Source organism: Pelophylax lessonae, assembly GCF_965119305.1.
Source record: "Pelophylax lessonae genome assembly, chromosome: 2".
Lineage (NCBI taxonomy): Eukaryota > Metazoa > Chordata > Amphibia > Anura > Ranidae > Pelophylax > Pelophylax lessonae.
In genome coordinates, this window is record NC_138769.1 from 115,167,121 (window position 1) to 115,184,966 (window position 17,846).

Consider the following 17,846-nt stretch of genomic DNA (forward strand, 5'->3'; position numbering starts at 1 on the left):
AGTTTACAGATATTGGTGGGCTGATGAATATAAAAAAAAAAAAAACTGGAAAAACAAAGGTACAATTGTGCGTAACAGACAAACATAGGCTTTCCCCAAAAAATTAAAAAGATGAAACTAATATTTTTTTGTAGTTTTTTTACAAATCAGCTCAAATATTGTCTAAAACACTGCTCAGGTTTTGAATAAGCTGCTGATTTATTAAAGCAGAACTTCACCCGTTTTGATAGATTCCCTCTGCTCCAACCCTCCTCTTCTCTACAGAAATAGGGAGTTTTCTTTTTTTTTTTTACTTTTTTTTCAGCAAACAGCTCGGCTCCACCCCTCAATGCAGGTTATTTGCCTAGATGAGTGATGTGCATAGTGATTGCTGGGCCTCCTTGGATATGAATGTCAGATATCCCAGGAGGTTTTAAGTCTATCATTCAGTATGTTAGAAGAAGGTAGTGACAGGTCATGCCAGCTGAACCCGGCTGAAGAGCTGGCGGCATCGCTATAATGTCACAAGCAAGATGGCAGCATGGGACGCAAAGGTGTCTGTTGACAGAAGGATATCAGCGGGACAACGCTGGATCCAATGGCTGGGTGAATATCCAAACTGCCCCTGGTAATTGGGGTGGAGAAAAAAATGGAGGGCGGGTAAGCTGAAGGTCCTCTTCATGGTTATACCTGTATTCCACGTGTGACTGTCTGGTGAGTGATACTTACAATGGGAGTGGTGGAGCACTTGTGGTGACAGATTTAAGTGTGGTATTCACACTATTAACCCTATCTACACTATTGACACACTAGTGAACTATTGGGGACTTTTATATTAGACACTTTTGGGACTATCATTTGGATGCAGTGTTAATTTTGGCAGCAAATTTCGATTTCGTTTTAGTCTTAGTCTTTTGACTAAAATGCCATTTTAGTTTTAGTCCCATTTTAGTCATCTGCAATTGTTTTAATTTTAGTCGTAGTTAGTCGACTAAATCTGCAGTACATTTTAGTTGACTAAATTGCCCTACATTTTAGTCTACTAAAATTGAATGTGTTTAATTAAATTGTAATGCGATACTTAAGCATTTCTCTAGATTTTCCAAACGTATTATATACTCCTCAGTAAAAAATTCTAATATGTTGTTATTTATGGCATTAAGGTTTGCACAAACTCACAGATACAGATTTAGCTGCTCTGGATGGTCTAAGGAGGCCTGTAATGCACAGTGCTGTGGTTTGGCTGCAGTGGTGGTGTACTCGCCATTTTCCTGTATGTTACTCTTGGTTATAGCCGCAGTCCCATAGACTACTATTAGGTTACACATTTTTGCAGGGTTTTCTGAAAGCGCACCAAAGATGCAGCATGCAGGACTTTTGGTGCGCTTTCATTAAATGTGACAAAAATGTGCACCCTAATAGTAGTCTATGGGACTGTGGCTATACCCAGGAGTAACATGCAGGAAAACTGTGAGTACACCACCACTGCGGCCAAACCACAGCATACAAATGTGAACCAAAAGGGTTGTTCACACTTGCAGCAGGCACTGTCACTCCACTGAAAAGTGATCCATGCTCAGGTCACTTTTCAGAGGCATTTGACAGACGGTGAGGAGGTGATATCACATTTGCTCACTGCCTTGTTTTAACCTCCTAAATGCCAATCCCTCAAGGTAATGGCATGATGAGCCCACTTAATGTAAATGCACATAGAACCAAGAACTATTATAGCCTGAAGTAAGAAAACTCCATGCTTGCAGTCAGTGGCGGCTGGTGCTCCATCAGCCGGGGGGGGGGCGGTTGATGGACCTGCTCCCCATATCACTCCAGCCTGCACCACCACATCTCTTCCCCCCCCCCCCCCACACCAGCCCGTGAGTTTATTTACCTTGTTCCTCCAGAATTACAGGTGGCGGCGGCAGCGGCTTCCCCCTCAGACTCCTTCATGTTCCTTTTCGGCGGCCGTCTCCTCCCCCCTTATTGACCAATAGCATGCCTTCTCCTTGTGGCCAATCGGGAAACAGGTCCAAGGACTCACTTCCTGATTGGCCGGGAGAATCAGTGTGGCAATAGCGACTATTCATTCGCTATTGTCACACAACTGGGTGGGCTCAGGGCGCAGTGCTCTGTGCCCCATGCCCTTCCTTTTTTTAAGGCTATTAGAGCCTCTGGCTCTAATCAGGTGCTTAAAAAAAATAAAAACATTGGAATCCATGCATGTAGATTAGGGGGCCGGATGCATGGATGGGGGGCGGTGCCCCTGCACCCACAATGAACGGGCCGCCACTGCTTGCAGTTAAGGAAAGGTTCTGCTGGGGGACAACATAAGAAAGAGGAGGAGGGGGAGAGATTGGGGAGAGATGGCAGGAAGGGATTGAAGGAGAAGTGGGAGAGTATGATCACAGTGCTTAACTGCTCACTCACTGAGTCCCCAGCTTTATATTTTGGCTGCTTGTTTGAAACTTTCCGGCCCACACATCCCCTTCACATACACAGTGCACGGACAGGCTGCACGGGCATAGGGAGGGAGAACAGTTCTAGGGGAAGGTGCTGTCCAGACGTTTGTAGCCCAGGCTCAGTGAGAAGGGAAAGCAGACACTCGTGTGGTGTGAGAGAAACCGGAAGTTCATGAGGGGTAAACGTCCCTCCTTGCCATTTTAATTTCGTGTTTGTTCATTAACGAAAAAGGAATTGATTTTCGTCATAGTGTTCGTCAGTGGACGAAAATGTGCTATACTTTTTGTTTTGTTTTCGTCACTGTGAAAATGATGCTGACGAAAACATTTTGGTTGACGAAATTAACACTGATTGGATGTTCATGATTACATTTAGCGCTTCCTGAAATCTATGGACACTTTTTTGATTTCTTGTTTGACACTTGACCCTTCAAAAGGATCATCCATATACTGTATCCAGAGAACAGTTTTGTACGGCAAAACAGCCTTTGCTGTTCATGCAGAAAACTTACCTCAACTTCTGCTTCTTTTCCAAGGGACACCATGCAAATATTTCACAGGTTCCAGTTGTGTTTTCTTCTTTGTTTAGGCAGCGGCCAGTCTTCACTCCTGCAATGATAGTCAATTTATGCAGATGAATGCTCAAGACCTGTACAGATTTACTATATACTGTACGTATTCAGAGAAAGGTATAAATGTTACCTATAGCTTTAAAGCTTGATTTCAGTCAAATATAATAGACTTTTATAAAAAGGAACTTAAAATGTTTTTAATGGTACTTGAAGTATACAGTATATAAAACATAGATCAGCTAGAAGTGGACCTGAACTCAAAAAGTGAAGATTTTTTATGTTATAGTAAACATTTAAAATGTACCTGGGCCTAAGCAGTACCCTGAAAACATTTACCCTTGGCCTGGAATTCCTTCTTAAAAATAACAAAACACTTCCTGATAGGTGAGGGTGTCTAGGCCAGGGTCGGGACAAGGGATGGGCAGGAGGGGAGCGGCTGCCCTGGGCACTGTGGTGTCATGTGAGGTTAAGGGGCACCCCAAGGGGATCAGGGGAGGTGATTTGTGTTGAGAGGGAGAATTTGGGGGGGGGGGGCAGCAGGAGGTAAGAATTGTTAAAGGAGGGGAAATTTGGGGAGGTGTGCTAGGAGTGGGGATTTGTGTTGAGAGGGGGTGGGGGGATTTGTGCTTGTAGGGATAATTGGGGGTATTTGTGCTAGGAAGGGACATTTTGGGGGGGGGGGTAGGATTTGTGCTAGAATGGGGCATTGGTGAGGGGAATTTGTACTGGGAGGGGGGATTTGTGCTCAAAGGGGAAGTTTGAAGGGTTTAGGTTTTGTGCTAGAGAATGGGATTTTTTTTGGGGGGGGGGGGCAGTTGCACTGGGAGCATATGTGGAATGAGAGGATTTGAGCTAAGCATGCAGATTAGCGCTCAATGTTTTGGGAAGGGGATTTTTGCCGACATATAATGTCATACATCTTGGGGGGGGGGGACCTTGTCCTGGCATTGTCTAGGCACACCAGTGTCTACAGCCTCATTGCTGTCTATCTGCAGTGTGAGATCCAAGGCACTCCAGTTTTAAGAGATTTGGAGTGAGAAATTATGATAAGATCACTGTGCTGCTCACTTTTCTCCTTGCTGGAGGCTCTGACATGTGCAAAGGCCTTGCCTCTGCCAAGGGGGTTACCTCTACAGAGACAGTACAGAACAAGGCTTGGTAAGCCAGTAATGTGAACAGATCACTGCAGGAAGACCACCAGCAATTATGGTAAATAGCCATTTGCTCTCTGCCTTTCATATTTTTGGGCACAGCTTTCAGAGATTAGTTAATCTTTAATGAAATTAATGTTATTATTGTAGAAAATGAATGGCCGCACAACTAGTCTAGATGTTGCTTTCTTTATTGATGCATAATAAAAATACAAGGAAAAAAATATCTCAATAGCACAAGGAGCATAAAGAACAGATGAGACTAGATGTTGATGCGTTTCACACTAGCGCTAGATAGCGCTTACTCATAACTCCAACATCAATAAAGAAGTCGATGTTCACAAGGAATGTGCGTGCGGCCATTCATCTTAAATTTCTGCTGTTCTCGGAGGCAAGCTGGGCGAGCACTTTTGTGAGTGGACATGGTATATGGACGATGGGTACACACACACTATGAGTGGTGTTTACTACCGATGAATGTTATTAATGTGTCTTAATGGTTAAAAGAAACCTGTTGTTTGAATTGCAGAAAGTACAAGGTTCAGGAGTGCCTGATGCACAGAATTCAGAGGTCAGGAGTGCGTAATGCAGAGAGTGCAAGTCAGGGTGCCACTGGTATACAAATTTTAGTACAAATCCCCCCCAATTTCCTTTTGTCAGGACTCTGGAGGTGAGCCTGACGTGCAGAGGGTAGCCTCTAGCTCACCCAGGGATGGAGCACAGACGAGTCACCTAGGCAGTAGACGCAGGCTAACCTGAAGTGCGGAATCTAAGTGCCAACCGGTCTTCACCAGAGCCTCTGGTGGTGAGGATGGATTTTGCTACGTGTATAGCACCAGGTCGCGGTCCTCTGGGTTGCCCTGCCAGGAGGTGAACAGGTCCGGATCCGGTGGCAGATAAGCAGACAGGGATAAGACAAAAGAGTGGTCACAAACAAGCCGAGGTCAGGGCGGGCAGCAGACAAGCGAGGTGAGGGACAAGCCAGATGGTCAACAGGAATACAACTGGATACAACAGGTTTCAGGTTCAGGTACACAGGAGGAGCTGCAGATCAGACAGCATGAAGGTGCTTAAATAAGGCAGCCTGTTGCCAATTAATGAAATTAGTCTGAGCTAGGTTAACCCTTAGGTTACAGATTCATGACAGTACTTCAGTGTGCACAGGCAGTGCTCCTGACACCTTTTCATGTGCAGCAACAATTCACAGACCTCAAAAGAAACAGCAGTTCAGCATGAGGGGGAATCTTTTCCTCAGTTGTGCCATGAGACTGGAAAAGAGAAGAAGCCTCCCGTTGGTTCTGACTGCAACTATCAGGCAGGCAAAAGTGATGCAGGACTACGTCACACAAAAAATTGTCAGGTAGCCAAGCGTCCCCAGAGTGTCGGCACCCAGTGCAGACTGCACCCCCCCTGCACCCCTGCACATATCAAAATGCTTCAGCGACTAAAGCAGAAGAGAAGAACTGATTGCCTACTTACCAACAGAGGAAGAGGATTTTTTTTTTAAAAGACAAACTTCTTCCCTGAATACAAAATTATCTCGGCTGCTAATTTTCTACCATCACAGACAGGCACTGTGCTATCTCCAGCTCTATGCTTCATTAGACATTTACAGCTAAATATAGTCAAACCAGAATTAATTATTTTTCTTACCATTTACTTTCCCATTTTTTTCTGCCAACAAAGAATAGCTCAAGAACACTTTGCCAACTTTGCTGTCCTTGAACCATCATTGTACCTTGTATAAGCTCTTGATGTTTTGCACTTTTTTATCTTCAGAGTTCTAAATATCCATTCCAGGCTCTCTCAATAACAGACATTGACCATGAAGAATGTCCTTTTAACCAAAGTAATATTGCTGTTTCATATCCATCCAACTCTAAGTACCAATGACCTCTAGGGCACGCTGAACCCACCAATCTAAAAATGGCATATCACTATAAACCTTTCATTTACACTGGATAAGTTTGGACTGTGGGCAGTTATTCCAGTGCAGTCCTACTAGATGGCAAAGCGAAATGCCTCGTCTCCTGTGTACCCAGTTCACAGCACCACATTGTGGTGGTGTGCAGGCATTATGGGCTGGAAAAAATTCAGTAAGGTAAAAAACCTTCTGTCTTTAGAACCACTTTAAGACACAGTTCAACGCGTCTTGGTAAAACCAGGAATTCCTTGTGTCAGACCTTCCCTCAAAGACTGGTGATCTGATGACTTTTGGGGGAATAATCAAGAAGCAGCAGCTGAGGTGCAGAAAGCAAAGATCCACTGAGTGAAGTAGAAGCAGATCCTTGCACTGCAGGTCCTCAGGTACATCTTTCTTTGGAACAAGTGAGCAGCACATTATTGTCATCACCAAACCTTTCTAGCAGTCAGAGCCAGCAGTGCCTTAGATGATTCCACACTCCATATGAGGCCTCTAGGAACAGGAAGTTTAGTGCTATCGTTCAGGAAGAATTCAAGCCAAAATATTGATTTTCCGGTTACTGCTTAGCTACAATAAACCCTAAATCATATATCCCTATAACACTCTAAATCTTTAATTTTTTAGTTTAGATCTACTTTAATAATTCTAGTTCTATTTCAAGTAAAGTTTCATTTTTCTCAATGTGATTCTCCTAGACATCTGAATCCTTAACAGGACTGGGAGATGCATTTTAAAATTGTTTTCCCATTGGCCAGCCAGGTTTTTTAATTAAAAAGCAAAAAACAAAACAGTGTAAATTTTTTGAAAGCCAGCAGAGAAATGTCATTTGCTGGCACCACTTTTTTTTACATCACAGAGATGGGCCCCTTCATAGTCAGGATTAGCCCAGTACCCAGGGCATCTTATTTAAAGGAATTAGGCATTTTTAATGTTTCACTGTAATCATTTAAAAAATCACTGCTCCCAGTTAATTGGATTTGTTTTTGAATTGGTACACATCCCTCAAGGCAATGTCCATCCCATCCTATTTTTGACAACCCCTTGCCTATTAGCCCAGCAAATGGGCATTTTTGATTTCAGCTCTCATTGATTTCAGTGGGATTTGGGTTTAACATCTTTGCCAAACCTTGCTCGATCCTGACCCAGTACGGCTGATCCATACTTTTTATTATTTGTTAATGAATTCCTAGTTGCACTAATTTGCTAATTTCTTTCATTTATAAGTTATAATCCTCCCATAAGTGTTTTCTCTGTTCTATTATTCTTTAATTTGCTCATCTTTATTCTGTACTTCAGTTTGTCACATTCTCTGCTTTACTGCTTCATTAATGAATGCAATCTCCTCTTCAGATTTATGTCTTCTACACTTTTAGTAATGTAATTTGTACAGTGAACAAAAGCCAGAATATTAGCAAACTTTGTTAAAATGTGATCACATTATACCATTGCCGGCAATAACTGGTTCACCCTCCGGGCAGTCACTGTCCTTTCTACATACTGCGTCCGGGATTCCAGCATTCTGCACAAAAACAAGAGTGGAAAGTGATTTATTTTGTATTGCTGGCTCTTATAGAATTAATACAAGAACTCTCTGCATTACCCAGGGCTACCAATCAGATTTATACTTGACGCATCACTAATGCTACCCATACAAACATACAGTGGGGAAAATAATGATTTGATCCTCTGCAGATTTTGTAAGTTTGCCCACTTACAAAGAAATGAAGGGTCTATAATTTTTATCATAGGTGTATTTTAAATGAAAGAGACAGAATATCAACCAAAAATCCAAAAAAACACGATACAAATGTTATATATTAAGTTGTAGTTCAGTAAGTAAAATAAGTGTTTGATCCCCAAGCAAAACATGACTTAGTACTTGGTGGAGAAACCCTTGTTGACTAGCACAGATTTAGGACATTTCTTGTAGTTGGTGACCAGGTTTGCACACATCTCATGAGGGATTTTGGTCCATTCTTCTTTACAGATCTTCTCTAAATCCTTAAATTGATTGTAAAATCTCCTTTTTTTTTAGTTAAAAATAAAAAACATGTTATACCTGCCCTCTGAAGTCATTTTGCACAGAGCAGCCCAAATCCTCCTTTTCTCAGGTCCCTCTTCGGCCCTTCCGGCCCCTCCTTCCTGTTGCATGCTTCCACAGCAAGCAGATTGCTATGGGGGCACCCGAGCCGAGCCACAGCTCCCACGGCGAGTCCCCCTCCTCAAGAAGGCACATGTACAGTCATGCCAATGAACATCTAAATGATTCAGAGAAGGATTGGAAGAAAGTGCTGATGAGACCAAAATTGAGCTCTTTGGCATTAACTCGACTCGCCGTGTTTGGAGGAAGAAAAATGCTGACTATGACCCTAAGAACACCAAAAATGGAGGTGGAAACATTATGCTTTAGGGCAGTTTCTCTGCTAAAGGTACAGACCAACTTTGCCGCATTGAGGGGCAAATGGATGGGACCTTCTTTGATAAGAACCTTCTTCCTTTAGCCAGAACACTGAAGATGGGGCATGGATGGGTCTTCCAGCATTACACTGGCCCAAAACATACCGCCAAGGCTACAAAGGAGAGGCTCAAGAAGAAGCGCATCAAGGTCATGGAATGGCCTAGTCAGTCCCCAGACCTTAATTCTATAGACAATTTATGAAGGGAGCTGAAATTTTGAGTTACCAAGAGACAGCCAAGAAACCTTAAGGATTTAGAGAAGATCTGTAAAGAAGAGTGGACCAAAATCCCTCCTGAGATATGTGTCACCAACTTCAAGAAACATCTTACCTCTGTGCTTGCCAACAAGGGTTTCTCCACCAAGTACTAAGTCATGTTTTGCTTGGGGATCAAATAATTATTTTACTCACTGAACTGAAACTTAATTTATAGAATTTGTTTTATGTGTTTTTTTTCTAGATTTTTGTTGATATACTGTCTCTATCATTTAAATTTAGAAATACACCTATGATAACATTAATAGATCCTTCGTTTCTTTGTAAGTGGGCAAACTTACAAAATCTGCAGGGGATCAAATAATTATTTTCCCCACTAGCTCTCGCTCATAATGCTTGCAGGCAGAATGCAAGAAATCTAATATATTCCTCCATCCATGCTAAACTGTAAAGATGGATGAATCTCCCCTGCCAGCTATTTTATTCAATGCCCGCAGCTGCCTGAATACTCAAACAATGATTGCATGATAGGATGCAGTCACTCTTCAGTAGCCAGTTTTCCACTTGACTTCAATTCTTCAATTCTTCAATTGAAGTTTGGCAAGATAGATGGTGCTAACATTTCAATCGGAATTAGCCAAAGTTCAAGCTGTGTATGGCTAGCTAAAGTTTGAACGTGACCGATATAGGAAAGCAACAAATGTTCACTAGAAGGCTTTGTACATTAGGAAAGCAAAATCTTTGGAGCTGTATTTAATCTTTCACGCCATGAATTTCCACAATAATTCAGGGTAGGATTTTTTTTTATTGGAGAGGCACTCATCTTTGTCAATGTTTGTAGGGATTACAGGTAAGAGATGTAAGCTGTACATGGTTTAGCTGTACATGGTCAGATTTCTGTTCAGTTAATTTCTGTTCTGTACGATCAACGATGTTCTGTAACAGTGCCCAGGGCAAGGATGCCAAACTGCACCCCCCCTTCCCTTAGGTTTAGGGTCAAGGTGCCCCCCCATCCCTGCAATAAACCATTGCACCCAGGGAAACCACCCCTCCTGCCCACCCCTTGTCTCTGCCCTGTTCTGTAATGCTGGCTGTATTAGGGCTGATCTTTAGTAAGATTTGACAACTAGTTAATTACTATCTAACAGGCATTTTTTTTTTATCAAATGATCAAAAGGAAAATAAAGCACAATTGGCAATGTTTTAATGTGATAATTTTATGGTTAGCAGTTGTCTGTTTTTTAATTGTTCATAATATGAATAGTAGTAGATTTCTAAAATTAGCTGGCACTCCAAACAACCATTTATTCTGTAAAATGAAAGCCATGCTGTTATGTTTAGGCAGTTATGTTTATTTGAGTACCCTTTGAACCACTAACCTACAACAAGTATGTAGGAAGTGAGGTAAAAACAAAAATCAGAAAATGTCATCTATATTGTTGTTCAGGATCAGCGACTATGAGAGTATTAAAGGCATGGCAGCCAGGCATTGACTTAGCTTTAACTTTTAAAAAGGGATTGGCAATGGCATCCCAATAGGGGTGTCCTTAACTAGTTCCTAAAAACCATTGTTTGCAGGTATTGATTTTTTAAATAATTAGAAAAAAATAATCAACCAGCATCGTCAATTTTATCTTTGGGCATTGATGGTTTTTGTACTGAGACTCCTACCTTGTAGTTCTTAGTTATCAGATCTAGGGGAATGTGTGTTCTTTAAACATGGACCCCAAACCATAATGTTGCCACCTGTCTTCCCCCAGCCCCCCCCCCCCCAGTCAACCCCCCAGTCAACCCCCCCACACACTGCTCGCTTACCAGTAAAATCTGTGCAGTATTTGTCATTTTACACCCTTTATAGCAAATCCCTCTAACACTGGATGCCAGCACCCTATATTGCCACCTATTTATACCTCCTACAAACTGGTGCTCTGTGGTGGCGTGTACATTCTCCTATCTTCACCCTTTTTACATTAATAGTCAGTGAAGAACCCTTCTTTTATTTGTGGTCAGTGAAGTACCTCCTTACATTGTTGGCCAGAGAGGTGTTTTCCATAAATTACCTCCTTACATTTATAGTTAGTGTAGTGCACCCTTACAACTTTGTTCAGTGTAGTTTCCTCCTACATTGTTGGTCAATGAAGTGGAGACATGCCATGCATGGGTTATTATGGTGCTATTTGTGCCCTTGTATTTTCTTATATTATGTTAACCCATTCGCACCTAAGGGTAAAACAAATCTTAATGCCTAAGCCCAAACTTTGACACGTTAGTAAAACCGTGCATATCATCACGACTGCTTTGTGCATCAAGATGAATTATACCTTGTTTTTTTCAGGACAAATTGGTCTTTCATTTGGAGGTAAATAGTAATGGATATCTCCAGATTTTTTTTTTTTTTTTTTTTATCAAAGGAAAACTGGCCAAAAATAGTAACAAAATTCTTTCAAATTTTTTCAAAAGACCACCAAAGAACAACCCAAAACAAATTCACCTGCTCCTAACGATCGCAGCGATACCACATATGTGTATGTCATTTGTTGTTTGTACAAAGTACAGCCCAGAAACAATAGTCTGCATTTTTATTTTTATTTACCCTAGCTAAAACACACTGACACTGACATTAACTGACACTAATACTAATTAAAATAAAAAACCTGTCCAAAAAATACTGACACTGACCTTGACCTTTGCAGTGCGTTCCAAGCTCAAAGGGAGAAACACAAATATGCGGCCCCATGGCAAAAAGCCCAATCTATTGGAGTCGCACATTTGTGTAACATTGGCGCCAATGGGTTAAAGTGCTAAAATGGAATCTGCACAACAAGATTTAAATTCACATGATGAGACTCCTGGGTCCATCCTGAGCTCCTATTAGCAAATAATTCAAGATATGCCTAAATTTGTCAACATATCCCCATAGCCCTGATTTCTCTGTAGATCTAGCCCAGGTCAATTATTTTCCTATAAATCTAGTCCAGGTCATATCTTCAGTTAGACATGCACCCAAAGTCCACTCCACTCTGTGTACTTAGCATTACATTCTTTGTTTTCCTTCTACTTATCTTAAAAAAAGCACTGCAGGGCTCCTTATCCGAATTTAAAAAGGAAAAACATAGCGTCTCTGTAAGGAGCAATATAAATTCAAGCAGTCCAGCTGACCTACCAGACTTCTCACTTCAGCAGTAAGCTAGATCTACTGTATGTATCTATTAAATAAGAATGTGGCAACTGTAAATTAACTACATTACAAGAGGAACTCCTGGGACAAATAAGCTTTATATAAAATTAGCTGGTTCCCAGCCGACCTAATCCAGAAACTGCAGAATTCAGACAGTTTTGTATTTATTTAGAATTTTTGACCTGTCGGATTCTGAAAAGTTTCAGATTGTTTGATTTTGTAATCAGACAAGGTATAGAATTGTAGAATTTTATGATCAACAGTAAATCAGACAATGTACACAAGAATATCATGGGGTTGATTACTAAAACTGGAGAGTGCAAAATCTGGTGCAGCTGTGCGTGGTAGCCAATCAGCTTCTAACTTGTTCAATTAAAGCGGAGTTCCACCCAAAAGTGGAACTTCCGCTTTAAATAGTCCTAACCCCCTGACATGCCACATTTGGCATGTCATTTTTAGGGGGGGGGGAGCGGGTACCTAGTTTTGACATGTGCCCGCTCCCACTTCCGCTCGGAGCGCCGCGGCGTCCTGAGCGGAAGTTCTCCTCTCCCCCTCCCTCCCTGCAATCTTCTGGGACATGTCAGAGGTCCCAGAAGATTGCCAGCCAATCACGACGCGTAGCGCAACTCGCGCATGCGCAGTGCGTACCTGGCTGTGAAGCCGCAAACTGTCACAGCCGGGTGCCCATATCAGTGATGCCGGCGCCGCGGAGCAGAGAGGGAGAAGACGGCGCATCCCTGGACCGTGGGACAGGTGAGTGTGTGGTTAGGCTGGAACTCCGCTTTAAGCATTGACAAAAAAAAAAACAAAAAAAAATGGAAGTTGATTGGTTTCTTTGCAGAGCTGCACCAGATTTTGCACTCTTCAGTTTTAGTAAACCAACCCCCATGTGTTCTTTACTTGTGATATAGCCTTGACTGTGGTTGACTATTTTTCTATTTTCAGGCAAACTATTTGCAGGAATTATTGGATATATATTCACAAATGTTCTGTAGAAAATTCTGGCATAAGTATGCAGGATCATTTGGCCTAACCATATGTGTTTGTGCTTTAACCAGACATCCAAACACTTATATTATCTTAGGAGATCAATAGGAATTGTATGGAAAATCCATTCTGGATAAATTATCTTCCACCAAGACCAGTGGGTCTGCAGAGGGACCATAGGCAATTAATTGTTTCCTAAACTCCACTGAGTTTGGTCAGGCTTATTCAACTCATTTTTCAAAGGGCCAAGGGACAACCTGTCCCCATAAAACAAACAATAGCGTAAGCTTAAAAAAAACAATATGCTCCCAAAGCTCATGCTTCGATATCTACTTTCTACCTTGGGTACAGGCACAGCTCCCAAGCCCATCTCCACTCACAGCCCATCAAACAATATGGGCCAAGTGCTGCACACCAGGTTCAGTCAAAACATCTTTATTCCATGGGGAAATGTCTGATGATACTCATTTTCTGCCCAACAAGAATTGAATTGTAAAAGTTTAAGATTAAGCCCTTTTATGAGTAAACCCATTACAGAGTGAGGATTCTAGGTTGGGTAATCATGACACTTTTAACAGTGTGGAATAAAGATATTTTAACTGATCTTGGTGTGTGATGTTTACTCAAAAGTGTGCACTTACAGAAAATACGTCAATCCCTTGCACTAAATAAGCCAATTTCTATAAACAAAATAGATATTTCAGTTTTAAAAACTCAAAGCTTAACTCCAGTTAGAATGTTTATTAGCTTTTACATAAAAACTCTATACATTTTTTTTTATATTGCTGCCTCTATCCATTTAAGGTTTCTGCTGTCTGTGCTCCCTTTGGAGAGATTTGCCTTCGATTCCTGCCCAGGTGACACTCCATTGTAACATGTCAAACAGTTTGTCACTGGCCCAGGAAGTAAGGGGAATATTTCACTTTGCATGGAATTGGGTTGGAAATTACAGTGCCTTGCGAAAGTATTCGGCCCCCTTGAACTTTTCGACCTTTTGCCACATTTCAGGCCTCAAACATAAAGATATAAAACTGTAATTTTTTGTGAAGAATCAACAACAAATGGGACACAATCATGAAGTGGAACGGAATTTATTGGATATTTCAAACTTTTTTAACAAATAAAAGACTGAAAAATTGGGCGTGTAAAATTATTCAGTCCCCTTAAGTTAATACTTTGTAGAGCCACCTTTTGCTGCGATTACAGCTGTAAGTCGCTTGGGGTAAGTCTCTATCAGTTTTGCACATCCAGAGACTGAAATTTTTGCCCATTCCTCCTTGCAAAACAGCTCGAGCTCAGTGAGGTTGGATGGAGAGCATTTGTGAACAGCAGTTTTCAGTTATTTCCACAGATTCTCGATTGGATTCAGGTCTGGACTTTGACTTGGCCATTCTAACACCTGGATATGTTTATTTGTGAACCATTCCATTGTAGATTTTGCTTTATGTTTTGGATTATTGTCTTGTTGGAAGACAAATCTCTGTCCCAGTCTCAGGTCTTTTGCAGACTCCATCAGGTTTTCTTCCAGAATGGTCCTGTATTTGGCTCCATCCATCTTCCCATCAATTTTACCCATCTTCCCTGTCCCTGCTGAAGAAAAGCAGGCCCAAACCATGATGCTGCCACCACCATGTTTGACAGTGGGGATGGTGTGTTCAGGGTGATGAGCTGTGTTGCTTTTACGCCAAACATAATGTTTTGCATTGTTGCCAAAAAGTTTGATTTTGGTTTCATCTGACCAGAGCACCTTCTTCCACATGTTTGGTGTGTCTCCCAGGTGGCTTGTGGCAAACTTTAAACAACACTTTTTATGGATATCTTTAAGAAATGGCTTTCTTCTTGCCACTCTTCCATAAAGGCCAGATTTGTGCAGTATACGACTGATTGTTGTCCTATGGACAGAGTCTCCCACCTCAGCTGTAGATCTCTGCAGTTCATCCAGAGTGATCATGGGCCTCTTGGCTGCATCTCTGATCAGTCTTCTCCTTGTATGAGCTGAAAGTTTAGAGGGACGGCCAGGTCTTCGTAGATTTGCAGTGGTCTGATACTCCTTCCATTTCAATATTATCGCTTGCACAGTGCTCCTTGGGATGTTTAAAGCTTGGGAAATCTTTTTGTATCCAAATCTGGCTTTAAACTTCTCCACAACAGTATCTCGGACCTGCCTGGTGTGTTCCTTGTTCTTCATGATGCTCTCTGCGCTTTAAACGGACCTCTGAGACTATCACAGTGCAGGTGCATTTATATGGAGACTTGATTACACATAGGTGGATTCTATTTATCATCATTAGTCATTTAGGTCAACATTGGATCATTCAGAGATCCTCACTGAACTTCTGGAGAGAGTTTGCTGCACTGAAAGTAAAGGGGCTGAATAATTTTGCACGCCCAATTTTTCAGTTTTTTATTTGTTAAAAAAGTTTGAAATATCCAATAAATTTTGTTCCACTTCATGATTGTGTCCCACCTGTTGTTGATTTTTCACAAACAATTACAGTTTTATATCTTTATATTTGAAGCCTGAAATGTGGCAAGAGGTGGAAAAGTTCAAGGGGGCTGAATACTTTCGCAAGGCACTGTATGTGCATCACAGAATGTATTTGGGTGGCCTGGATACTTTTGAGATCGCTAATCATTTATTAAAGTTTTTGTCCAATCAAAACCCATTTTCTAAGTTTTGGATAGCATGGGGAAGGATCAGGACCTCTGTCAAGTTTTTACTACTATCTGGAGCTCTGTTAAAGAGATTTACCTTCACTCCCAGTCCTGCTGACATTTTACCAGAGTAGAGGAAGGCTAAAACTCCTGTCAGGTTTTATATTGCTGTCTTTGTCCTTGTTGCACATTTTCCTTCATTTCCTGTGCAGTAAAACAGGACAGAAAATGAAGGTAAATTTCTATAAGAAGGGCATGGGTATTATCAAGTTATTCAGTGGCATACTTGTGTTTATTCTTTAACTGTGTTTATGTCTTCCTTACCTCACTGCATTTACCTTGCCTCTGGTTAGGGGTGACAATCAGGTTTGTTACCACAAAAAAAATATTTTCACCCTGAAGGAAGAATAATAAAAGAAAATTAGATATGTGTTTTGTAGAGATAATTTAAACATGCAATGAAGAGATCTACTGACCTGTGGTGGTATGACGTAATCCACCACATCCCAGAGTCTTGGCCCCAGTTCTGTAGTGTTGGTGAAGGCAACTCCCTTTAACTTGGTAATGACAGAGCTCTGTATGGATGTGTCAGTGTCTTGATACCCTTTTTTAGTCACAAACACCCACCTGCACAAGCAACATGGGACATCAGATAAGCTTAACCCCTATTTCAAACCGATGCCCACAATAATTTTCTGAACATAGTTTTAATATTATCTAAAGAAAAAAACGAATGTGTGTATACAGTATCTATCTATCTATCTATCTATCTATCTATCTATCTATCTATCTATCTATCTATCTATCTATCTATCTATCTATCTATCTATCTATCTATCTATCTATCTATCTATCTATCTATCTATCTATCTATCTATCTATCTATCTATCTATCTATCTATCTATCTATCTATCTATCTATCTATCTGTCTATCTGTCTATCTGTCTGTCTGTCTATCTATCTATCTATCTATCTATCTATATATAATTTCTTTACACCTGCCTTAAACGTTTGCACAGCACAATACTGTATATATATATATTTATATACAGTACTGTGCAAACGTTTAAGGCAGGTGAAAAGAAATTCTGTACAGTCGGAATGCCTTCAAGAATATATATTTTATTTGTTTTATTTTTATTTTTTTTTAAGTAATTTTTATTGGAATTTTAAGTTAACAATTTCAACAATAACATTTACAATTCAGAAGTAACAAATAACAAATAATTGTAAATGTTATTTGTTTTATTTTTATCAATTTACAAAATACAATGGGAGGAAACAGAAGTAAAATGTAAATCAAATCGATATTTGAATTGACCACCCTTTGGCTTCAACCCAGCATCGATTCTTCTAGGTACACACCGTGGTTGTGCACACAGTTTTGAAGGAACTCAGCAAGTGGGTTGTTCCAAACATCTTGGAGAACCAACCACAGAGCTTCTGTGGATGATGGATGCCTCAAATCCTTCTTTCTCAGACTAGATCATGTTGAGATCAGGGATCTGTGGGGCCCAACCATCACTTCAGGGACTCCATGTTCTTTTTTATGCTGAAGATAGTTCTTAATGACATTGACTGTATGTTTTGGGCCGTTTTCTTGCTGCAGAATACATTTTGGGCCAATCACACTCCTCCCTAATGGTATGGCATTAAGGATAAATATCTGTCTGTATTTCTCAGCATTGAGGACACATTGATCGGGCAACTTGAGGATCGCAGAAGCAGTGGTTGGCCATGGAAACCTAATGCAGCAGATGAAAGACACCTCTTGCTTAGTTCCCTTCAACATCCAAAGATGCCCAGCAGTGCCACCAGCACAGAACATGCGGAAACCAGTGGGGCCCAGGTACACCCATCTACTGTCCGGAGAAGTCTGGCCAGAAGCGGTCTTCGTGGAAGAATTGCACCCAAAAAGCCATACCTTCGATGTGGAAACAAGGCTAAGCGACTCAACTATGCATAAAACAATGGTGTCCTCAGTACTGAGAAATACAGGGAGATCATGCCATACCATCCAAGCGGCGTGTGATTGGCCCCAAATATATTCTGCAGCAGGACAACAACCCCAAACACACAGCCAATGACATTAAGAACTATCTTTAGTGTAAAGAAAAACAAGGCTGGTTTGGCCCCCACAGAGCCCAAATCTTAACATCATCGAGTCTGTCTGGGATTACAAGGAGAGAAAGAAGGATCTGAGGCAGCCTACATCCACAGAAAATCTGTAGTTAGTTCTCCAAGATACTGGTGTAGTGTAAATGGAGTCAC

General features: G+C 41.2%; 1 protein-coding gene across 2 annotated transcripts in view; it reads right to left on the reverse strand.

Moving 5' to 3' along the window:
- Positions 1-17,846, reverse strand: part of P2RX5 (purinergic receptor P2X 5) — a 91,380-nt gene that overhangs the window by 26,557 nt on the left and 46,977 nt on the right. For both annotated transcript variants that reach the window (XM_082245842.1, XM_082245841.1), the window contains exons 2-5: positions 16,051-16,201; positions 15,899-15,970; positions 7,526-7,601; positions 2,948-3,044 (exon numbers count right to left, since the gene is read on the reverse strand). In XM_082245842.1, the coding sequence (XP_082101968.1) occupies positions 2,948-3,044; positions 7,526-7,601; positions 15,899-15,970; positions 16,051-16,201 (396 nt within the window). The remainder of the gene's footprint in view (positions 1-2,947; positions 3,045-7,525; positions 7,602-15,898; positions 15,971-16,050; positions 16,202-17,846) is intronic.